The 25002-nt window shown below is 45.5% G+C and overlaps 1 protein-coding gene across 1 annotated transcript; it reads right to left on the bottom strand.

The window, feature by feature from the left end:
- Window positions 1-275: 275 nt before the first annotated feature.
- TRIM42 (tripartite motif containing 42) lies at window positions 276-20319 on the bottom strand. The gene is made up of 5 exons (XM_036430513.1): window positions 19923-20319; window positions 15578-16278; window positions 11139-11968; window positions 5182-5406; window positions 276-379 (listed from the first exon to the last, which is right to left on the bottom strand). Exons 1-5 carry the CDS (start codon window positions 20258-20260, stop codon window positions 293-295), a joined length of 2181 nt encoding a protein of 726 aa, XP_036286406.1. The 5' UTR covers window positions 20261-20319; the 3' UTR covers window positions 276-292.
- Window positions 20320-25002: the final 4683 nt, after the last annotated feature.

Consider the following 25002-nt stretch of genomic DNA (forward strand, 5'->3'; position numbering starts at 1 on the left):
ACAGAACACCACAGAGTTCTGAATTTGTGGCCACACCTAAGCTAATGGTGATGTGGAGACTTGATGACTATTTTGTGTCTTTGTGTCATAATAATGAACAAACAGTGAGGCACGGCATCAGGCATTTCCTTTTCTTAGTTCTTAGAATTCTCCTGCTGAAACAGCTCTGATTCTGGAACATGATTTGCAGCCTCATGGAGGGATGTGGTGAGAAAATACATATACGTATGTGTGTGCCTATATGTCTATCGTGTGGTGTGTTTCTGCCGCTGCCACCTGCTCCGTGGGGGGCTCAGAAGCGCTTCTGGAGGGCAGACTGGATATTCTTCAGCAGGCCCCACTTCGCTCGGTTCTTCCCGTGCCCGTCGGGGGTCTGCACCTGCAAGCAGAAGCCGAGAGCCATGGCGTCAGCCAACGGGAGACTGTGTGCAGGAGCTATGCGCATCATTTCATTAACAACTCACGGCAATCACACGAGGCAGATGCCACCGACTCCATTTTATAGATGAAGAAACTGAGGCTCCGGAGGATTGGGTAGCTTTTCTAAAGCCCCACAACTAATTTGAGGTGGGATTGGAATTGTACAGACTAGGTTACTTGTTCTTTGAGAGGCCTCATGTGAATGGGAGCTGATGACAATGTTGGGGCTGTGACCCCAGACCAGCCCCTGGGCCCTCCGCAGCCCCTGCAGTAGGGACAGAGGATAAACCAGAAGCAGAATTTTAGGGAAGCCAGGTAAGATGCCCAGGAAGGCCAGGAGACCTTGATCTATGGCTGGGGTTCCATCCCGAAGGCAGCGAGCAGGGAGGGAGCAGCCCTGCAGAGACTCAGGGTGCCAGCACAAGTCAGACACAGGGTGGGGTGTGGGAACTCCAGTACAGACAGAGAAGGAATTTGAGAGGATGGGTGGGGGTGCCCATAATAACCTGCCCTGCAGCTGATTATGGTGGCGCATTTCCTGAAGAAAGACCCAGAACAGTGCCTTTGTTGTTGTTGGGTCTGAATTTTTACCTCCAGATCTAATGTAACTTGGGTCATCTGATTTTCAGATTTGTGGTAGGCAGAATAATGTCCCCGAAAGATGTCCGTGTCCCAATCCCAGGAACATGTGACTATGTTATGTTACATGGCAAAGGGGAATTAAGTTGGTAGTCAGCTGGCCTTTTGATAGGGAGATTATTCTGGATCATCAGGTGGGTCCAAGGCAAACGAGAACCAGAGAGATGGCAGGGTGAGAAGGACTCAGCCTATCGGTGCTGTCTTTGAAAATGGAGGCAGGGCCCCTGGACCAAGGAATGTGGGAGATTGCTGAAAGCTGGAAAAGGCAAGAGAATGGATTTTCTCTTAGAGCCTCCAGAAGGAATACAGCCCTGATGACACCTTGATTTTACCCAAAAAGGCCCATTTTGGATTTCTCATCTCCAGACTGTCAGATAAGAAATGAATTTATGTTGTTTTAGCCACTAATTTGTTTCAGCAGCAACAGGAAACCAGTGCATAGATGGAAAGTTACCTTTGTCCTGGGGAGACTTCTTGGAAGTTGGCTGAGATTTGAAGTCAGAGGGAGACAGGCAGAGTAAGGAGACCATTTCCAGAAATGGGGATGGTGGTCAGCAGGGACATTGAGGATGAGAGGGAGAGCAGGAGGAGAAACTGAGGCCAAAGGGTAGAGGACTTGCCTACAAACAAATTTTTCCATTCCTTCAAAAATATCAGTCAGAGTCTTGGATGTTAGAGGCTCAGAGCCGGAACTGTGGGCCCAGGGGGCGAGTCAGGCCAACATGGGGCCTGGCCTCACAGCACCGGCAGCGTTCAATGTTCTTTCCAATGATGTTATCAACTCTCAGAGAAATAAAAGTCTGGCTCTCATTGCTGTTGGCTTCGATGACATTCTCCCAGAATGAGGTGCCAGGTCCCCAGGGCGGAGCCTGCCCTGCAGCTGATTATGGTTCGTGGGGGCAACGCGCTACTGCCGTGGAGGAGACCTAGCTTCCCACTCGATTCCTTTGAGTTACCTGAGGCCAGACACTCCGTCTCCGTGAGCCTCGGTTTCTTTATCTGTAAAATGGAGGCTGTAATTCCCCACCTGCCAAGCGGTTGAGAAGATCAGTGATCGTGAAGAGACAGCGTCTGACACGTCGTTGCCTTCAGTAAATGGCTCCTTCAAAAAGTGTCCAAGTTAATTTTTCATGCTTCACGTGCCACCCTTCAAATAAAATCCCTTAAAAAAAAAAAAAAATCAACCAGCCCCAGACTATGAAAATCAAATACAAAAGGTGCTGTTTCACTTCCTTTACAAAAGTACATCTGATAGAAATATTGCATTTCAGAGAAGCCATGATTCTGCTGCCTCGTTACATCATTTTAAATGGAACCTTTCAGGAAATACCTGCACTGAACGGATGCCTAAGGAAAAATATTTCGATTTTATAGGAAAGGCCTGAAGTCATTACTTTTATGAAGCTTTATAAATGTCATTCAAACACGCCATCTTATTTTCATTTGCCATTGAAGCCTTTACTTATGCAAATCATGACAAATGTTAAGGAAGCCAGTGTTCCCCTGGAATGCTAATACAATCACAGAGATGGGGGGAGGAATTACTTCTGAAGGAAAAATCTATATCGTAGCTCTGTGACTCCGGTAAAAATGAAGCCTCCAGAAAACCTCATTAATTAGTGCTCTGCTCATTTAGAAATTGTGTTAAAAAGCAAAAAGGATTGCAGTGAGTTTTCTTCCCAGGCACGAAGTGGGGATTAATCACACAAACACCATTTCAGGGGGGAGCGTTAGTCTTGACTGATTGTATAAGACACTTAGGAGCTTTCAGGCGGCTTTTGCTACTTTGTAATTATTAATTTTGCCTATCCATTTATTCCTTCACTCTTTAATTTAGACATTCATTCGTATGTCCATTTGTTTGCTCACATTTCACTCATGTATCGCTCAATAACCATTAAGAGCCTGCTGGGCACAGTGCTGTGGTAAGCATTGTGGGAGAAAGAAAGATGAACCAGACATGACTTCTGTTCTCAAGGAGTTCAAGGGGGATGGCAAAACATCTACTGAAAGCCAACGTACTCCAGTCTTCCAGCCCCATCTCTGTCCCTTGTATCTAAAGAGAACAGAGCAGCCCTGACTCCGTTGGTTGAGCTTTGTCCCATGTCCCTTGTTTCAGTTCCCACTCAGGGCATATGCCCGGATTGCAGGTTTGATCCCCAGTAGCGGGTATGCAGGAGGCTGTTGGTAGATGTTTCTTATTGATGTTTCTTTCTCTCTTGAAAATCAACAAATATGTTTAAAAAAAATATCAGAGGATAACAATGAAAAAAAATTAGTAATAGCACTGAGTTCTCTTCATTGGCTAGACATTGTTGAGGAGTTTTTTTTTTTTTGTTTGTTTTTGTTTTTAATGAGAAGGCAGATGGCATTAGATTGAAGGAAAAATCACAGTCAGAAGGACATGCTGTAAAATGTGGTAGCAGCGGTGGGTGTTCCAGGCTCTGGAGAGAAGAGCAGCAGCAAAAAGGGCTCTGAGGCATCTGACCCACACAGTGACTGGCTGGGGTGTGGCAGGAGGAGTCGCCTCTCCTTCCCACTTCCTTCCCATGGGAGTGTCTGACCGCTGGGGGAGAAGGAGGGAGCCCTTGGGCTCCAGAAACAGAGCATGACCCCAGGAGCTGGCTATCAGGAGGGAGTAGAGAGTCCTCTCCTTCTGTCCCTAGCCCCGCAAGGAGACCTGCTAATGGTGACTCCTGTCCCTGCCCTACCCCCTGCTTCTCTTTATCACTAGAGCTAGCAACCCATCAGATTCTCTTCTGCAAAGAATGGACCAGAAAAGAAAGGGAATGTCACAAGTGAGAGAGAGAGAGAGAGAGAGAGAGAGAGACAGAGAGAGAGAGAGAGAGAGAGAGAGAGAGAGAGACTGAGAGAAACAATGATCTTCTAGTTCCCTTGGGTACCATATGCATGCCCTGGCTGGAAGTGGTCTCATGATACTTCCCTCTCTTTGTACTATAAATTTCTCTATTTAAAAAATATTATTTTTCAATTACAGTTGACATTCGATATTATATTAGTTCCAGGTATACAGTAGAGTGGTTAAACAATTATATAATTTACAAAGTGATTCCCCTGAGAATTCAAGCACCCACCTGGCACCATACATAGTTTTCACAATGTCACTGACTGTATTCCCTAGGCTGTGTTTTACATGCTCCCCCAGACTCCCCCCTCCCCCATGACTATTTTATAACTACCAATTGGTACTTCTCAATTCCTTCCCCCTTTTCATGCAGTCCTCCAACTCCCCTCCCCTCTGGCAAACATCAGTTCAATTTATCTATATAAATTTCCCTTTTCAAAAGCTGAAATGGTTGGACTTAATCTCTTTCTTTCAAAAAAAAAAATTCCCCATGAAAACATAATCTACTCAAACTGCAAAGAATACTGTCATTGTTGAACTGTAAGATAGCTCTGCACAGTCTTGGTATTTGTGTCCGTTCCTCCTCTGAATATCCATAAAATCGTACTCAGGAGTGATGTCCCTGGGGCTCTATGGAAGAACCAGCTGGCATCACCAGGAGTGCAGGGATCACTTGGTGCCTTGTTTTGGGGAGTCCTATCCTGACCCTTTCAGTGGCTTTCCTTGACTTGCAGCTAAGCAGCAAGTGAATTTTTTAAGCATATCTATAACTGAATGTACAGATACTAAAAATATTTGTTGTTTGCCCGAGTTTCAACTTTAATTGGGCATCCTGTATTTGTATTTGTTAAATCTGACACCTAATCCTGACTTTCAGTCACCACCAAGGCTAACAGGTAACTCTTTTTTTTTTTTGTCCTTATCACACCACGACCCTTTGTTTACTAGACTCTGAAGGCAAGGATTATGTCTCATTTTCCTCTGAATCTCTACAATCTAACACAGTGCCTAGCACAAATGTCTTTTTTAAAAAAAATAAAAATAAATGGCTTTGGAGATGTACTTGTAGGGAATCCTAAGACGAGAGAAGATTCTTAAGCCACATTTGCAAAGTCGGTTGAGGCCCTGAGTCAATAGGTTTTCTGGGATTAGAGGGGGCAGTCACATACAGGGTGGGTTCTGTGGTATGACCATCCTAACAGACCCGCACCCAGAGCTTACAATGAAAACCTGTTTGAAATGAGTGTGCACAGTACCTTGCAGATGTCACTCCATTGCCCAGGACCACTGTCATTGATGGCTCTGACTTTAAACAGGTACTCGGTGTTGGGGGTCAGGTTGTGCAGCTCCAGACTCTGCTGCGTGATGTCCCGGATTTGTCCACAGAGCTCTGTCCGCACATTGTTTGGAGGGGAACTAATGACTTCATAGAATTCCATCTCAAAAGAGTCCACGTCTTCTGTTGGGCATGTCCAGTAAACCTGTGAAGAAATGAACATGTGGGTGTGGTCCTAGCTCACACCGTTCAGCTTTCTTTCCCCTAAAGATTTGTGGCATTGACTATCTGTCAATGGGGGAGTTTAAGCTGACCCCACCTCCTCTAGCTGCTGACTTTGAATTAGACCTTGTGCAGCAGTGTTGAACGGCTGTGTTATGAGGCCTGACTGAAGCCTGTGATGTGTTTCAAGAACAGAAAGATATTCTTCTGAGTTCTATTCCTGTCAGTCATCATGGAAGTGGCTGTAGTCCCCCTAACACCACCAATCAGAGTACTAGTAGCTACCATTTATTACACACCCATCATGCATCAGGTTGTGTCAGACATTCTTAACTTACTTCGTCCTCACAAGCCCCTGGGAGACTTTAATATCCCACTTTACAGTTGAGGCTCAGAAACATTACTTTTAGCAAATTCCAAAGGAAGCACAGAATCCTAGAAGATGAAAAGTATATATATTCCAACCCTCTATTTTATATACCAAAAATACATAGAGTTCCACAGAGGTGAACTAACTTATTTAAGCAATGGAGGATATATATATATTCTACTCAGAGCATGAAATATTAACCCTTGGGAAGGGATATATTAACAAGTGTCAATTAGCAGATTATACCTGGCATATACCGTATTTTTCGGACCATAAGACGCACTTTTTTCCCCCCAGAAGTGGGGGGAAAAAGTCCCTGCGTCTTATGGTCCAAATATAGCCTACACATACTTTAAAAAAAAAAGTTTTTTTACTTGCCCGGCTCTGTGTGGTCTCTGTGTGCTTGCCCGGCTCTAAAATGGTTCTAAATGCTGCTGTTTACTTTACAGGGTTGATTACATGTGTTTATGACTGTGATGTTGGGTTTTAATGCACATAAAATATTTTAGGACACTATTTGTTTCAGAATCTTTTTTTCTTCATTTCCCTTCTCTAAAATCTGGTGCGTCTTATGGTCCGGAGCGTCTTATGGTCCGAAAAATACGGTACATATTTTATAATAATTGTTTCTTTTAGTAGACATGCTTTACTTACATTTTAATAAATGTTACAATATTTATAAAATTAATTTATAATGACTCTTAAAAACAACAACACACGGACATTTATTTCTCACAGATCTGGAGACTAAAAGTCCAAGATACAGGCACCTGCAGATTCAGTGTCTGGTGAGGACCTACCGTGCTTCCCTGAAAATAAGACATCCTCTGAAAATAAGACCTAGCACATGGAAAAATAAGACATCCCCTGAAAATAAGACCTAACACATCTTTGGGAGCAAAAATTAATATAGGACACTGTCTTATTTTCGAGGAAACAGGGTATTTCCAGGGTCATAGACAACTTTTCTCTCCCTGTGTCCTCACATGCCAGAGGGGGCAAGAGTCTCTCTCCCTCTCTCTCTCTCTCTCTCTCTCTCTCTCTCTCTCTCTCTCTTTTTTAAAAAATATATTTTATTGATTTCTTTTTTACAGAGAGGAAGGGAGAGAGATAGAGAGCCAGAAACGTCAATGAGAGAGAAACATCGACCAGCCGCCTCCTGCACACCCCCCACCAGGGATGTGCCCGCAACCAATGTACATGCCCCTGACCGGAATCGAACCTGGGACCTTTCAGTCCACAGACCGACGCTCTACCACTGAGCCAAACCGAATTCGGCATGGAATTTTTAATTTATTCATTTACAAACTTTTATTAAATTTATTGGGGTGACCTTGATTAATAAAGTTATACAGCTCTCAGGTATACAATTCTATAACACATCATCTGTATATTGTGTTCAGGAACAGAAACGTGCCAAAATGAAGTTTCCTTCCATCACCATTTATTTTCTATCTTTCTCTACCCCTTTCTCTCTGGTAATCACCATACTATTGTCTGTGTCTATGATGGTTTTTTTTTTATACTTGCTTTTAAAACTTAATGAAAGTTAAGTTATTTTTATGCTTATCAAGATAAATGTACTCACTGTGAAATACTTAGAAAATACAGAAAAGTTGTAAGGGGAGAAAATAAATATTGCATATAATCCCACAATTCAATTAATAATTAATTAGTATTTCTCTCCAATTTTGGAATATATACAAACACAGAAATACATATAATTTGGATTATATTGCTTTGATTCCTGCTTTATATCACTTATTATATATTTCCTTGCTTCATTAAAAATTTAGTAAAGCACCATTTTAATAACTGCCCCACAAATGATTTAGACCTTCTATAGTTGAAATTTAGGTTGTTTCTAATTTTATCCTTTAATAAATAAATAAATAAACGTGTAATAAACACGTTTGGGCATAAATATTGATCTGAAATTTTAACCATTTCCTTGGGAGGAATTTCTAGAAGTAAAATTGAGTTTTATAAAAACTCCTTAGAATTTTTAAGGTACATATTGACAAGTTATAACTCAAATTTTAAGAATACTTTCTATGCCAAAAGCCTAAAGGCACTGTTAGTCAACCATCATTTGAGAGATTTCATCTTCTGCATTACTGAGCACTATGATTTCTGTGTGAATTCCATTCCATGATCCTAACATAGGGATTAAGGATATTTTCCCATCAAATACCACTCTCTTGACAGTTTATGACTTAACTAGGTTTTCTTATGTATGCTCCTTTTTTTTTTTTTTTAAACCATGGTGGCAGGACCGAGGCAGAAGTGGTTAGGGACGACAAGGCAGGAGGCAGGCAGGCGGGCAGGTAAGCAGTTAGGGGCAATCAGGCAGGGAGGCATAGTGGTTAAGGGTGATGAAGCAACAGGAAAAGATGGTTAGGGATGATCAGGCAGGCAGGAAGGCAGAGAGGTTAGGGGCAATCAGGTAAGCATGCACAGTGGTTAGGGGCAATCAGGCAGGAAGGCAGGTGAGCAGTTAGCAGTTAGTGGTCCAGGGTTGCAAGAGTGATGTCTGACTGCCAGTTTAGGCCAGATCCTGCAGGGATATATAACTTGTCAATATGTACCTATACCAGCAGTCAGACATTCCCTGAGGGGTCCCAGATTATGAGAGAGTGCAGGTTGGGCTGAGGGGATCCACCCCTCATGCATGAATTTCATGCACCAGGCTTCTAGTATGTATGTATGTGTGTTTGTATGTATGTATGTATGAATGTGTATGAATGTGTATGTATAACCTAATATATATATTAGGCAGGCAGGCAGGAGTGTATATACTAGAGGCCCAGCACATGAAATTCATGCATGGGTACAGTCCCTAGGCCTGGCCTGCAATCAGGGCCATCTCTCCCAGCTGCTGGTAGCTGGCCTCACCCCTGCCGCCACCGACCCCTGGTTCCCCATTTGTAATCAGGCAATTGGAGCCTGCCAGCCTAGGGAAGGGACTGAGAGGTTGGCTGGCAGACTTCGATCAGGCAATCAAGGCCTGAGGACTAGGGATAGCTCCTGCATTGAGTGTCTGCCCTCTGGTTGTCAGTGTGCATCATAGTGACTGGACGTTCCACCATTCCATCAATTTGCATATTACCCTTTTATTATATAATGTGTGTGAGTGTGTGTGTGTGTGTGTGTGTGTGTGTGTGCATGTGTGCATGTATAAATTTAGAGAGAAAGAGAGAGATAAACATCCATGAGAGAGAACCATTGATCAGCTGTCTCCTGCACATGCCTTACAGGGCATCAAGCCCACAACCTGGGCTGGTGACCTATCAGTGCATGGGACAACCCTGAACCAATTGAACCACACTGGCCAGGTTAGGCTTCTTTCTTGAGCTCATTCAGGGGCCACTAATAGGTGGCATGGAGTGACTGACTGTTCTCTAAGCCCAAGCAGAGAGCAGCCATCACCAGTCCTTTCCTTCTGGGGATAGATCCTGCCAACCTCCTGAGAGGTCTGAGTTGTGTGGGGATGAGACCTAATGTCATCCCTGAGCTAATGCCACGTACACTGCAGGCCTTGCTGATCTAGTACCATTTGGAAATGTAGGTTTAGCTGCTCACTTGTATCTCTATGTATACTCGTATGCTCACTCGTATTTCTCTAAGCAGAAATACTTGGCTTTGTCTGATGGCTTATGGGAGGGTATACTCCATGTTGCAGCATAAAATCATTCTTAGTATCAATTATGGACTCCAAAACATAGATTATGAGGCCTCAGGAGAGAGGAAAAGGAAATCTAGGCTTGTATCTGGCTTTCATTTTATTGTTTTAAAGCCCTTATACAAAGTATGGCCTGCAGATCGGCAGCAATGGCAACACTTAGATGTTTGTTAGAAATGAGGAATCTCAGGCCCCACTGAGACCCACTGAGACAGAATCTGCATTTTAACAAGATATCCAAATGCACATTCATATTTGTGCACTCCTACTTTAGACTTCAAGGGTGCTAAACGCATTTGGAAGTGTTCTCAGATTATGGGGGCAAAGGATGAGCTCTGCCCCAGGGAGGCAGGCCATGGGCTGGCCTTGGAGATGTCCTTGTAGGGAATCCTAAAACGAGAGAAGATATGCTCTAACAATATCTAGTTTCATGTTAATCTTTCCCCCCACCCGCCCTGTACTTTAACAGAGTATTCTACAAACAGTTCAATTTAGGGTCAGTTGGGTTTGAAAGGAATTTAACAAGGAAAGGCTATTTGTCTAAGTTAGGCCGAGAGAATCAAGTAGAGGTCATGACCCTGAAGCCAGATGATGGCTGTTGCAGAGTCTGTGAGAAATCCACCCCTCTGCTCCCCCAAAAAGGTTGAATCTTATAAGATAAGAATTGGAATGCCACTGGGGATTATCCTCCAATCTTTCCAAATCATGCCGAGTCTGGGTATTTTTTTTAGGAATGGTAGCAGTTTAGAGGAATTGTAGCTGATAGGTAATGCAACCTGCAGTTCTAATCCAAATTTCTGGCGCTCTCTACTATTATAGGCCTTTCTCTAGGACAGTGGTTGGCAAACTGCGGTGAAGCCACATACGGCTCTTTGGCTCTTTGAGTTTTTAGCAAAGGCCAGCTTAAGAGTACCCTAATTAAGCTAATAACAATGTACCTACCTATATAGTTTAATTTTTAAAAATTTGGCTCTCAAAAGAAATTTCAATATATATTTTATTGATTTTTTACAGAGAGGAAGAGAGAGGGATAGAAAGTTAGAAACATTGATCAGCTGCCTCTTGCACACGCCCTACTGGGGATGTACCTGCAACCAAGGTACATGCCCTTGACGGGAATCAAACCCGGGACCTTTTAGTCCGCAGGCCGATGTTCTATCCACTGAGCCAAACCGGTTTCGGCTCAATCATTGTATAATAGTATTGATATTTGGTTCTGTTGACTAATGCGTTTGCCGACCATTGCTCTAGGAAACAGCTGTTCAAATTATTTTGCTTCTGGCCTTTGGGTTCTTTTTCCCATCCAAGTACTAACCAGGCCCGACCCTGCTTAGCTTCCGAGATCAGACGAGATCGGGCGCGTTCAGGGTGGTATGGCCGTAGATCTTTGGGTTCTCTTTCAATAGAGAAGCTGCCGTTGAAGTGGGATTTGGGCTTTCAGATATATTTCTCACTATGAATGAATTACATTGTATGTTTGAAGCCAGTCTTGGGCTGCTTAGATTTCTGATCCCTCTCCAATGAGCTGACCACAAAGAGTCCAGAGGCACCAATTTGAAGTGACCAGACCCCAGAGGTCAAAGCAGTAATGGCTACCCACATCCATTCCACACCCCACACCCTCCTCTCACCTTCCCCGCAGAGCCCAGAGCTTTTCTCTCACCTTGGCAGCTGTTGGATACACCAGAGTCTGGTAGATAACAATCGGGCCTGGGGTCTTCACAGGGGTGTCCTTGACCGCGTACCCATTGTGGAAGCTGCCGCTGTTGTGCAGAGACTGGTTTTCTGCCTCCGCACTCCAGTAGGTGTAGAGGCCATCGGTGGTTTTGGGAGAGGCGGTGGACTGTGTGCGCCCATAGGCCTCCAGACCCACCTTGACCTTCTCTCCCCCGGCAGCGGTGGTTTTAAAGGACAGTAAGGAGGAGCTTCGCTGGTATAGCTGCTGGTTGCCCAAGCTGTGGGTGCTGAACGTGACCTTCCTGGAAATCATCATTTCTGAGTGTGTGGGGTAAGGGGAGGTCACGGAATCCCCCGAGGAGCACACTTTCTTGGGTCCCTGGGGGAAGAGCTCATGGATGGCAGTGGAGAGCTCAGCAAAGTCCAAGGGCAGGCAGTTCACGGAGTGTAGCCGGAGCTGCGGGTCGGGCCTATAGGTGCTCTGGATGCCGTCCTCGATCTGCTCCACCAGAATCTTGGCTGACTGCAGGAACGCCACTTGGCCCGTCTCCTTGAGAGCTTCCTTGGAGTAGGCGATCAGGCCGTCCATTTCGTTCACTTTCATGGATGTGACGTACACATACTTTTCGATCTCCTTCTGCCTGGACACTTCCAGATTCTCGACCTGCTCCATGATCAGTTTCTCCTTCTCCTGCAGGATGCTGCGTAGCTTGAGAAATCCATTTCTGATCTCTTTTCGCTTCGCCTCCTTGTCTGCTTTAAAGCTGCCTTTTAAAATGTTGAATTCCATAAGATCATTGTCAATTTCATATCGGACTGCAAAACAACCAAGTTAGTCACTTCAGTTAAAGTGTCCATCTCTCCGGATGTCAAAGCTTGTAGCACAGTGGTTCTCAGCCTTTCTAATGCTGCGACCCTTTAATACAGTTCCTCAGATTGTGGGGACCTCCAATCATAAGATTATTTTCATTGCTACTTCATAACTATAGCACTGGTTCTCAACTGTCGCAACCCACAGGTTGAGAACCGTTAGCAGGGTTGCCAAAGACCATGGGAAAACACAGATATGTACATTATGATTCATTAATAGTAGTGAAATTACAGTTATGAAGTAGCAACAAAAATAATTTTATGGTTGGACGTCACCACATCCTGAGGATCTATATTAAAGGGTCGCGGCATTAGAAAGGGTGAGAACCACTGTTTAGGGTGTAGTGAACTTGAGCAAATTACCTTGGACTCCAAGGCAGTGGGTGGGAGGCAGGGAAGGCACTTGTAGCTGGGCTGAAACACACCAGAACACATTTCATAAAAGGATTTATAAAGTGCACTTGGCCTCCCTCAGTATACTCCTCTCTTCCTCCTTCTCTAGTACCGTATTTTCCGGCGTATAAGATGACCCCCTAATTTTACAGTTAAAAATTCGTTTAGCTACATATTGAGACATTTTTTGGGATACACTCGGCGTATAAGACGATCCCCGATTTTCGGTTGACTTTTTCGTTTCAAAAGTCGTCTTATACGCCGGAAAATACGGTGCTTCCCTCAGATATCACAATCACCCTTCCCTGGCACACATCTATCTTATAGCAGTAATCTCCGGGGCCTTAAGGCCACCCTTGCTACTAATTTTTCACCAGACTTCACTTGTCAGCAAATTGGACTTGAGAAGATGTGACATCACGAAGTGACTGGTGTTCCCTGTGTGAAGGCTAAGCTTTTGCAGAGGTAAGAGAAAGGACTACATTTCTGGTGCCTACTTCTAAAGGTTGCCCTGCCTCATTCACCAAAAAACGCAACCCTAGACAACAGGGCTGCTCTTTCACACGCCTCTTTTCTCTGCTGGGGGTCACTACTCTCTCTTGGATTCAGCTGGGCTCCCTCTCTTGCCTTTCCCCCACTTCCTTTCCATAAAGGGTCTGCTGTTACACTTTCAGGAGCACCCAGTTCACCCTGCATCCTCGTACATGGTATTTGGATTTTAAGCTCACTCAGTCATTCAACAAACACTGACTGGACACCCAGTCCATGGCTCATGCCTTCCTAGGCATTAGAAGTATAGATATGCACACGAGAGGACATGGATGTGCAGGGCACTCATAGAGAGCCAATGATACTGCAGCCCAGGAGGGCATGTAGCATGTCTCTACCTGCGAAATGGGCATCTTGGCTAGCTTCGCAGGGACTTGGGCAGTAGGTGGCGACCTGAAGACATGTGGTCCATTCCAAAGTAAGCCCCTTCCCTCGAAGGGCCACTTCTGCAGTGAGTTGATGAGTTGCACTCCCCACCAAATTGTACTCAGGTGTGGGGTGATAAGTCTTTTTTGCACTTAGCTCTTAACATAGTCATGGATCTTTGTGGGTGGCGGTCATTATCACACGATATACATTTGAGTAAGAGACACCCTGGAGTTCTGCCAGACCATGAGGACAGGGCCCACGGCTGTCTTGGTTATGACTATGACCAGGATGTGTAGAGGTGCTTGAAAGGTATTGGCTGAGTGAAAGCCATTATGTCCCATGTTCTAACATTGTGTGTGTGTGTGTGTGTGTGTGTGTGTGTGTGTGTGTGTGTAGGGAGAGGATATCAGCACTGTTACCCTCTGGCCTACTTCTGGAAGTCCCCATTTTCTTTGCCCATCTCCTGCCTCACCCTGGACCAGAAAGAAGGAGGTGGTGAAGCAGATGGGGGCTGAAGAGGAAACCATCAGGGTGTGCTGGCAGGGTGCCGAGAAATGCCCCCTGCCCTCCCCAGTGCAAGCCCTTCTGTGACTTACGGCAACTGAAATTCCGCTTTACGCATTAATTTATTTAACTATTCAATACTTTCTCACTGTCAACGATACCTGGCACTTCTTGCTTGATTAGGGATTAGTGAAGCTTAAGTAGAGCAATGTCCTGAGAGACAGAATAAAAATTTCACCGAGGAGGGGAAAGAGGCAGCTCCAGGAGAGGAGGAAGGAGGAGGCCAGAAGCACCCCTCCCCCTTACAAATGAGACAGCTGTGCAAGAGCTGGTCTTAGGGAAAAGTCCAATCAAGGTCTCTTTCAGGCAGTATACCTAAATGTAGCTATTATTTTAAATTAAACATTTTTATGTACCAGATCCACACATTATACAAATGAGGGATCATATCCACATATGATGATATATTACACATCTTTCTACCTGGAAGATATTGTTCCCACTAATAGAAGAGGAAGTGAGAACCTCAGGGAGGTTAAGGGACTGTCCATGTCACACAGCGGGTAAATGGGAGGAATGAGGGCCGTCCCTAACGTTTGTCTAACTCCAAAGCATGTGCTTCCCGTTGCTCCAGCTGTGGTTCTCAGCCCTCTGTGAGCACCGGAACCACCTGGGGAACTGTAACAACCACTCTGCTCTCAGCCTCGCCTGCTGAGATTCTGAAGTGGCTTAAGGTGGGGCTCAGGAATTCAGGGGAGGAAGCTTGCAGCTAGGTTTTGAACGAATGCAGAGAATCTCCTGGGGATCCTGATAAGAATGCAGATTCCCATGTCCACGGGATGGGTTGATGTCTCCCCAGCTCCCGAGACACAGTACTGCTGCTGGTCCTAGTTAGTAAGGCTCCTGGGCAGTGCCAGTGTGTAGCGGGGGTGACACCACAGCTTCAGACACTCAACTTCTCGCCAGGGCCCAGAGTTTCTCAAATGGTGTCCTTGGATCACTGGCTTTTGAATTACCTGGAGATCTGTTTAAAATGCCTAATTATGGCATCTCCCCAGGAAGGGAATCGAGTCCTTAAGAATAAGTTTGAGCTGAAACCGGTTTGGCTCAGCGGTAGAGCATTAGTCTGCGGACTGAAGGGTCCCAGGTTCTATTCCAGTCAAGGGCATGTACATTGGTTGCGGGCACATCCCCGGTAGGGGTTGTGCAAGAGGCAGCTGGTCGGTGATTCTCTCTTATCAACGTTTCTAGCTCTCTCTCTCTCTTTCCCTTCCTCTCTGTAAAAAATCAATAAAATATATTAAAAAAAATATGAAGAACAAGTTTGAATCCTAGTGACAAAACACCTTAGAAAGGCTCAGAGAATTTCAGGACACCATAGAATCAAACCCTCCACTTTTCAAGGGGGAAAATAGGGCCCAGGTCACCAAGGTTATATCTAGGATTATAGAATCTTTATGGATTTCTGTGTGTTGGATTGTTTTTTTCCTCCTCTTTCTTCCCTTTCCCTTCCTTCCTTCCTTCCTTCTTCCTTTTTCCTTAAAAAAAATATTTTTTTATTAAATCCTCATAATCACACCTTGAGGGAGGTCTTACTATTTATTCCTATTCTATAGAAGAGAAAACCAAGGCACAGGAAAGTTAACTGACTGGTGGTAGTTGCCAGGGATGGGCGCCAAGCCAATGGCGTGCAGCCCGGTTCAGTGCCATCCTGGAGGGGAGAGGGAAGGGGACCAGAACCTGCTTTGAACTTGGCGATGGCGCTGAAGAGTGCGGCGGACCTCTCGGAGCAGGCGTCGAGGAGGCTGATGGTGTCGTGGCCGTTGTGCAAGGAGGCCTTGCAGAAGTTGCAGAGCAGCTGGTTGTCGTTGCGGCAGTACTCGATGATGCGGCTGGACGGGTGATGGATGCAGATCATCTCGTCCTGGTCGTCGGTGCAGGTGTCCACGAAGACGTGGTCCTGCATGGCCACGTCCGAGTGGAAGCTCTTGAGGCAATCGTTGCACAGGTTGAGGCGGCAGGTGGTGCAGCGCTTGTAGGCGATGCGCCGGCTGCGGCAGACCTGGCAGTGGATGGGCCCTGAGGAGCGGTCAAAGCGCCACTTGAGGAAGCCCTGCTCCTGCATGTAGCGCTTGGTGAGGCGGCCGTGCAGGTAGTTCTCGGGCAGTTGCATCTTGTGGCTGTAGGGCATGCAGTGCGAGCGGCTGCACACCGGGCAGACCACGATGAAGAAGTTCTCCGTGACCTCCGCGTGCTTCTGCAGCCGCCGCAGGCACTTCTCGCACAGGCTGTGGTTGCAGGGCAGCATGAAGGAGTGCATGCGCAGCCGGTTGCACATGGGACACAGGAGATGGTCGATCAGGTGGCCCTTCCCCGACCCGACCGCCTTTGTCTCTTCCACTTGGGTATCGCTGCTCCCGATGCGTAGCGCGGTTTTGGAGCTGAAAGGAGAAGCAAACACACGGAGGGAGGGCTTCAGGCTGCGGGCTCTGGGGTCTTGCTCCGCTTCTCCACCTTGGGAAGTGACGGAGGCAGGCCCGCGGGGGTGGCGAGGAGCATGGGCTCCGTGTCAGGCTGTCAAGGCTTTAACCCTGCCTCCCACTGTGATTAAGGGGGGTGATCTCAGAAAAGTCCATGAACCTGCCTCTGCCTGTTTTTCTCATGATAAAATGAGTACCCACGAGAGGGTTTCTGGAGGGTTCCCATTGGATTGGATTACCTGCAAGACCCGAGAGAAGCTCTGAACGCAGGAAGTACTTGTTCATGTTGAGCAAGAGAAAAGCCTTGGAAACTGGCCTGGCAGTACCAGCCCACTCCGACGTTCTGTGGTTATAACAATACCTCAGAACACCAGCACCAGGCAAGGCCATGCTGGGATGCTGGTGAAACAAAGCACACACAAGGACCACGCCATCATCTTTGAATTCGGACAAAAGCGAGAACATGAGCCAAACCACACAAGTACCCAACATCCCCTCTCCTGGTTAAGGGGAGGGACCGCTGCTTTTTCACCAGTTGCAGCCTGAGGCTCTCTCTGTTCTTCCCACCTTCTAGACAAGATTTATTATACACCCGACAGCAGATTCATCCCTGCACCCTCACTTTACGTGGACCTGTCATAACTTATTGAGACACCTCACCCGTAACCATGGGGCATGTTCTCACTGGTTCCCATGAGGCAATGAACCCAGGGCTGCCCAACTACAGGTGCGTTGTTGGTGGGCTTTGCCTGGAGGGCATTGGCATCGCTGTGATTGTGTAGGATGGAACACAAAGAGGATGGGGAGAGTGTCCTTCCCAGGAGACCCAGAGGTCAGTGTTTGAGCGAAGCCTGAAACCTGGTGTCTCACCACTAGGCGAGTAAGAATTAAGGATCTGGGCGGATTGCACGTGATAGAAGGCACTAGAGCAGAGGTAGGTCTTTGAGATGAGTTTCTTAACCTCTCTCATTCTCAGTCTCCTCATCTCTAAATGGAGGCTCACAGTGCTACTTCTTTTGTGAGAATTTTACAAAGTCTGCATGAGCTAATCCATGGTAAGTGCTTAACTGCTGGTACCTACTAAACAACATTCCACTGACGTGGCCACTGCAATTACTACCCTCTGGTGCTAACCAGCCGATGTCCATGGCAGAGAAAAGCAATGAGCAAGAAAGTGTGTGTGTGTGTGTGTGTGTCTTTTATTTGTGTAATATCTGAGGCTGATTGCATGTATTATAAGAATTCTGGACAAAGTAAAAGCTTACTTGTAAAATTCAAGTGCAACTTGGAGAAAAGCACTTTTTGAATTCGCTGTGGAGACGGTGGTATCAGGAGATACACAATTTGTGACCGTTTCTATTTCTTTTCCTCTGTTTACGTCAGAGGTGTTTGGGTACTGATCCTGACATTGTGTGTTCTCTTCTGCTTTGGCCTTCTTGTCGTCCCTCTAAGCCCTGAGGTCCTTCCCCATTCCCTCAGCCAGGGACCTATATCTCAGATCCCAGACAATCAAAGTTGCTAGTCGAGTGTTCGGTGGTGACCGAGAGTGCCCCTTGTGGACACTCAGGCAACTGGAAAGCTCCTCCCTTAGGATTTGGATGCTGGGCTCCAGGCATGCAGGCCTCAACAGTCTCAGTCATGTTCCCTCTCTGCCTTCCCAGCCTCCTGCCTGGGTCCCAAAGGGGTTGGTCATCTGGAGGAACAGTTCCATTGTCCACCTGTTAGCTGGATGGACCTCTCTGATTAGATAAGATGGCTCTGAGAATCAAGATATAACATAAAGGGAGACAGCATTATAATCAGAAAGAAGGGAGGGAAGGTGTTGCTGGGGTGAGAGGAAAGAGAGAGGAGTTAAGAGACCGGTGGTAAATGGTCCAGGAAGCTGGGGTGGAGGTGAAATAGGAATGAGTAAGGCAGAGAGGGATGGATGAACCAGAATAGGGTGAGATAAGCAAGATGCTGAGTAGTAAGTAGTGATGAGGGCCAGGGAGACGGTGGTTCAGAAACCAAGAAAGAGGCCAGATGGAAGACAAACCTCCTTGCACCAAGAGCCGATCTCCTGACACTTGTAATAGCAACTCTGATCATCTTCTGAAAGCCTCGAGCATAGACCTGGACATTCAGGAGCAGGGACCTCGTGCCCACACCATCATCTAGCCCTGCAGTCTTACCCTTCTGGTTGGGACATCCCGCCTCTGCTCCTCGGCATGGCTTTCTCCCTCTCCCAAATTCAGGCCCATTCTTGCACCTGGGTTCTCCTGACTTCCCTCCTTATACCATCCAGGCCATTCTGCAATGTAGAATCACTGGGGGTGGAGTGGGAACATATACAGCCCAGGTGGTACTCCTGACCAATAAAGTCAGAATGTCCTGGGATGGGGGCCAGGCATCACTATTTTATGAAAAGATTCCTAGGGATTCCAGTGCAAAGCAAAGTTTGGGAGCTACTGACCTAAGGCATCTTCCCAAAGCACCCAGGTCATCCCTCCTCTGTTGAAATGGGCCCCGGGCCTCCCCTGGCTGGTGCACAGAAAACGGGGCAGTTGAGAGGAGAGAGTGGTCTGGACACTTCACCTTAGAACTTCTGCACCCCCATTTCTGGGTTCGTTATTCATGCAAGGACCATAGTAAGCGGTCCACAAGCAGAGAGTAATGTTCATTAACCATTTACTAAGTGCTTACATGCAAGATGGCTCATATTCACCTCAAATTCACTGAACCTTTGCTCACAGATGTGCTTTTCTGACCTTGTAAGGTTTCAAACCTGCCTATCCAAATCCTGTCACAGCCCCAAACTTCGAACTTATGCCTCTAAGAAGTCTGTCTCTGGCACTCCAGACTCCCCTCATGTGTGACATAAAAAGACTGGTTTGGTTGGAGCAAGAAGAAGATAATCAATGCCTGATACGGAGGCTTAGTGTCCCCAAAGAGTGATTGCAACCCTCAGTGGCATGCCCTCTGATGGGAACAAAGAGAAGGCTGGCGGGAATACACCACTGCCTGGGCCTGTGAAAGGGATGCCGAGAGTTCGGAGGAGGAAGAGGAAGAGCAATTTATATTTGTATGTCACATGACAGGTTACAAAGCACATACATTCATCCTCATGCCCATGAATCATGGCATGTATTCTCTCTGTTTTACAAGTGTGCATTTTCAATTTAAGAATACATGGACACTGGTTTCAAATCCTGAGGGCATCCGGCTGGCTGTATGATCCCAGGCAACTAACCCTCTCAGAGGCTCGTTTTCCTCAGACTTCTTAGAGGCATGAGGTAGGGTGAGCACAGGATGGGCGTTATGTGGGGTCACACAGGCAGTGCCTGGCAAGCTGCTTACGCACGGAGTTCTAGCTGTTCCAGTTTTGCACAGGTGAGAGCCTGGTGCTCAGGCACACGACGGTGGATCGTGGATTTGAAACTCACGTCCTATATGTGGTCAAGAGCTGTCTAGGACACACTTAATTTGATACATTTCTTGGAATCCTTCTTTCAGAGAGAGAAATGGACTTGGGGCAGGGGCGCTGGCCTGCCCTGTGGACTCCACAGCCAGCAGGGTCCCCCCGTTTTCCTAGCCCGTGTGGCCCACCTGGGGTGCCCAGCACTTACTTAATGTGGATGACCCTGAGGCGGCCCTTGCGGAATGTGATGGTGGCCTGGCGGCAGCAGCGGCTCTCATAGTAGTGGAACTTGACATTGCTGTTGGCCGTGCAGCAGTACTTGCAGTTGGGGTTATTGGCCCAAGAGCAGCAGCACCAGTGGCAATTGGGGTTCTCGGCACAGGTGAAGTGGCAGCACTGGCAGTTCCGCTCGTCCTTGTAAGGGCAGGGGAAGCAGGTGCAGTTCCGCTCGGAGGTGAAGAGGAACTTGCAGCACAGACAGGAGCATAAGCGAGGACAGCACCTCTGCCATGTGCAGCAGGGAGAGCAGACACACATAGCCTCCATGGCTCCTACAGTCTTCTCACCCGCCCTCCTCTACCGGAATCCTGCTGTCAGCTCTCCCGGGATGGGCTCCTCCTCCCCCTTGGAGGTTGCAAGAGGTTGGTTGGCTGTGATGAGGACTTCTCAGGCCATGTCCCTACTAGGAAGCTCCTGGGCTGGCATTTACATATATCAGCCTGAGGCCATTTGCTTATGTCACAATCCCTGTCTCCCCACCATGTCTCCCCTGCTGGGTGGGCGAGAGGCTGAGATCTGGGGGTTAGGACCAGCTCCAAGGAGAGTGAAGGCATGGAGCATCCTGGAGGGGTAGCTGCTGTCATCTTTCGAGTTATGAGACAGATTTCAGAAGCTATTTCTCTCTTCCTGCAACTCGGGCAAGTTGATGTCAGGATATGTCTTTATAGGCTGAAAGGCTTGGGTATGATTAATTGGAAAAGTAGGCTGGTGTGATGGTCTTCTCCTTGGGTGTTTTCTGCTTTGATAGAACTCTTTACTGGATAAGCAAAGCACAGAGTTTATAAATAATGGCGCTGCCCATTGAAAGGGAGTTGCCCGTTGGAGAAAGAATGAAAGGGGAAAAAGGTGTAGGCTCAGTTAGGCACTTCTTTCAGTCCTCATTGGGGTTGTCATTTGCTGCAGTCACTGCTGATTTCCATGAGGCTCGTGCATAAATCGCTCTAGATATTTCTTGGCTTCTTTGCAGCTTCATGGGTTTTAGCTAAAGCTCAAGCTGCTCCCCACCCCCCTACTCCCATGCCTATGACATCTCTTTTATAAGAAGTGGAATTTTACATGAGAATCTTTAACTCGTCTGTTAGTATACTATTGTAGTATGCTCCGTATCTCTAGAAATGACCTCATGTGTTAGGGGAGAACTTTTCATTTTATGCAGCTGGTAAAGTTTAAAGGAGCAGAGATTCCATGGTCATACCACCCTGTGCGATAAGCACTGTCTTATTATTTTCCCCAAAAGAAGCAGAAGTGAGAGCTGAATTGGCTGCAGGAGTTAATTGCATAATTTATTGTTTTCCCCTATGATTATCATCTTTGTAGTAGGACGAACATTCACTGGGTACTAGACATTGATTTTAGATTCCTACGAATGAAAATCCTGGATCATAGGTGGGATGTTGTATTTCCTTTTTTTTTTTTCTTTTTTTCTTTTTTGATAAATACTATTAAGTCACTTACTGAAATGAGTATACCAGTTTATACTGACACCAACAATGTTTGAGAGATACCTTTGCCCCCTCGTGCTTCCCAGGCTCAGTTTAACCTACGCTTCTCTATTCTCCAGGCCAGAGTTTGAGCTTCACTCCTGAATTGATAATACATTTTCATCATTGATCTGTGCAAGGCTCCCCTTTGTTTTTTGTTTTGAAAATTTTATTGAGATACAATTTATTTACTATTAAACTCACCATTTTTAATGGAACAGTTCAATGGTTTTAAGTATATGCACAGGACTGTGCAACTAAAACCACTATCAAATTCCAGAACCTTTTCATTACTCCCAAAAGACACCCTTGTACTCAGTAGCCGTCACTCCCTGGACACCATTAAACTACTTTCTACGTCTATGGGTTTGCTTATTTGGGACTTTTCATATAAATGGAATCCATTATAAATTAATGGACATTTGGGTTGCTTCCACTTGGGGCCATTATGAATAATGTTGCTGTGAACATTTGTGTATGAGGTTTTATAGGCCACATATCTTCAATTCTCTTGAGTACACTAGGAGCAAAGCTGTTGGGCCTTATGGTAATTTTGTTTAACTTTTTGAAGAAATGTCAAACTGTTTGCCAAAGAGCTGCAACATTTATATTTTTACATTCCCACCAGCCATGTATGAATTTCTCCACATCCTGATCAGAGTTTGTTACTTTTGAAAAAAAAAAAGTTTTTATTGATTTTAGAGAGAGAGAGAAGAAGGGAGAGATATATAAAGATAGAAACATCAAGAGAGAAAGAGACATCAATCAGCTACCTCCTGCATGCCCCCTGTTGGAGATCCAGCTGTACAATCTGGGCATGTGTCCTTCTTTGGAATTGGACCTGGGACCTCTTGGTTCATGGAATGATATTTAACCACTTAGCTACACCGGCTGGGCCTTGTTATTTTTCTTTTAAAGTTATTTTTGTTATTGCCATCAGAATGGGTATGAGGTAGGATCTCACTGTGGTTTAGATTTGGGGTTTCCTGGTGGCTAATGACATCTGAGAACCTTTTCATGTGTGTATTGGTATATTTTCTTTGGAAAAATGTCTATTCATCTCCTGTGTCCATTTTACAATTGAGTTGTCTTTTTTTTCTTTTCTTTAAAAAAAAAATATTTTATTGATATTTTACAGAGAGGAAGGGAGAGAGATAGAGAGTTAGAAACGTCAATGAGAGAGAAACATCGACCAGCTGCCTCTTGCACAACCCCTACCGGGGATGTGCCCACAACCAATGTACATGCCCTTGACCGGAATCGAACCTGGGACCTTTCAGTCCGCAGACCGACGCTCTACCACTGAGCCAAACCAGTTTCGGCAATATAATTGAGTTGTCTTTTTATTGTTGAGTTGTAAGAGTTCTTTGTATAGTAGAGATATTATTCCTTATCAAATACATAATTTGCAAATATTTTTCCCTTTCTGTGGTTTGTAGTTTCACTTTTTTAGATAGTGCCCTTGGAAGCCCAAAAGTGTTAATTTTAATGAAGTCTAATTTATCTGTATTTTTGTTGTTGTTGCTCTTTTGATGTCATTTCAGAAATATCTGCCTAACTCAAAATCAGGAGATTTATACCTATTCTTTTTAGTTTGAGCAAATTCCAGTACACTTACTGGTATATCAAAGATTTTGAATTAATGTTTATATTTGATGTGAGAAAGTAGGTGTATGGTTTATTACTGGACTCTGTTCCTTTGATCTTTAAGTCTGTCCTTATGCCAATCATACTTTTTTGGTTACTACAGCTTTGTAGTAAGTTTTGAAGTAGGAAGAGTGTTTTCTATGACAAATGGGATGGGCACAAGACTCAGGGCTCACGGCTGGTGAGCACAGCTGCAGCAGTGCGAGCCTCTCGCCATCAGGACTGGGTGCAAGCCCACGGCAGGTGCAGCAGGCTGGGATCAGCAGGAGTGGCAGACAGGAGTGGCAGGCAGTGTTGGACTGCCGGTTTTGGCCCAATCCCTGCAGGCCATGCTGAGGGACCCCACTGTGCACAAATTTGTGTACCGGGCCTCTAATGTTTAATAATTTAACAAAGTGAGGAAGACGAAACAGTGTTATGTAAAAAATAAAATAAAATTGAATTCATTCTTCATACCCAGATAGATTCTGAATGGATCAGACATTTAAATATGGTAAAAGATAAAAATCACACAATAGTAGAAAACATGTTTAATTGCTTTATAACCTGGGTGTGAGGAAAACCTAATTATGACAAAATGCAAAAGCAATAATGAAAAGGATTGATAATTTTGATTGCATGAATACAAAATTCTTGAAGGGCTGAACATACAACACAAAATAAACAAAAAAGAAACAAAACCCCCACAAAATACCAAACCCACCAACTATTAACAAAGAAAAAGGCAAATGACAAATGGAAAAAAATGTATAACCTATGTTATTGGCAAAAATTTGCTATTCTTAACATCTAAAGAGCTTCTAGAAATTTTAGATGGAAAAAAAACCAAGTTTTCTAAAGAAAAATGAACCAAAAAATATGAAGTTTATAGGAAAAAAATGTTACCAGCCTTTAACCATGTATAAAGTTGCTTACATTTGTTTATAGTAAGTGACACGCAAAATTAACATGCACAGATACCATGTTTCATCCACCAGATTACCCCAACTCCCCCAAATTGAGAATGAGTCCTTGGCAAAGCTCTAGAGGTACATGTCACAAAACTGAGCAGATCCCCTCTGGCTCCAGTTTACTCAGCTTTGCTAGAGGATAGAGGACAGGAAGGACAGCAAGCCAGGGGGCAGGGGCAGGTGTAAAGGGATGAGGTCATATGAGTGGAATGGTGATGCTGTGGTACAAAGGCCAGCTATCCTTGTTGAGACTAAGATATTATTTCTCCCATTGCCTGGAGTGTTGCCTGCTCACAGTTCACACCTCAGTCTTTCTCTGGGAATTGCTGTCAGTGTATGTCTGTAGGGGGCGTGGGTGGGAATGGGGGGCACTTTGCCCAATATTATGCCTCTTTTCTAGGTTTTGCTCTGCCTAGACTGGGACAACTTTAAAGGGCCATTCCAGCTACCAAGGAAGTCCTGTGGACCCGTGAAGGTTCATAGTTGCAACTACATTGTAGTTTAGCTTTTCCCTCTGCACAATCCTGTTTTCTTGACTTTCTAAGAGCCCTTCTCATTAAACCTGCTGTGCACTAGTCTCCATTTCATAATCTGCTTCTTGGGGAGGATGGGTATGCGGGCCATTCTGGTTTATAAATCCCATTCCCATGAGCCAATATGTTTTATTTCATCCCATGGGAATAGCTTGAAGAGGTCCCAGCAAGAGACAGCCAGCTACAAGGATGCACTGCATTAGAAAAGCTCCAACTATGATTCCCGCTAGGTGTTTACAGTGAAGTCACAGTTCTCCCAGGCCAGGTACAGTTGTCTAATTAGAGGCCATTTTTATCATAAGCAATGTTGCCTGGTAATAGACATGACATTCTACCTTTATTATGTTTCCAGGGGAACAGAGATAGAAAGTTAACCCAAGGTCATTTGTCCTCAGAAA

The sequence above is a fragment of the Pipistrellus kuhlii genome, unplaced genomic scaffold (assembly GCF_014108245.1).
Source record: "Pipistrellus kuhlii isolate mPipKuh1 unplaced genomic scaffold, mPipKuh1.p scaffold_m20_p_11, whole genome shotgun sequence".
Taxonomy (NCBI): Eukaryota; Metazoa; Chordata; class Mammalia; order Chiroptera; family Vespertilionidae; genus Pipistrellus; species Pipistrellus kuhlii.

Coding starts and splice junctions, on each gene's coding strand:
- TRIM42 (XM_036430513.1), bottom strand. CDS start 20,260: ATGGAGGCTATGTGTGTCTGCTCTCCCTGCTGCACATGGCAGAGGTGC. Junction 11,969..15,577: donor CATCGCCAAGTTCAAAGCAG/GTTCTGGTCCCC, acceptor GTTGTTTTGCAG/TCCGATATGAAATTGACAAT. Junction 5,407..11,138: donor TGTATCCAACAGCTGCCAAG/GTGAGAGAAAAG, acceptor ATTTCTTCACAG/GTTTACTGGACATGCCCAAC.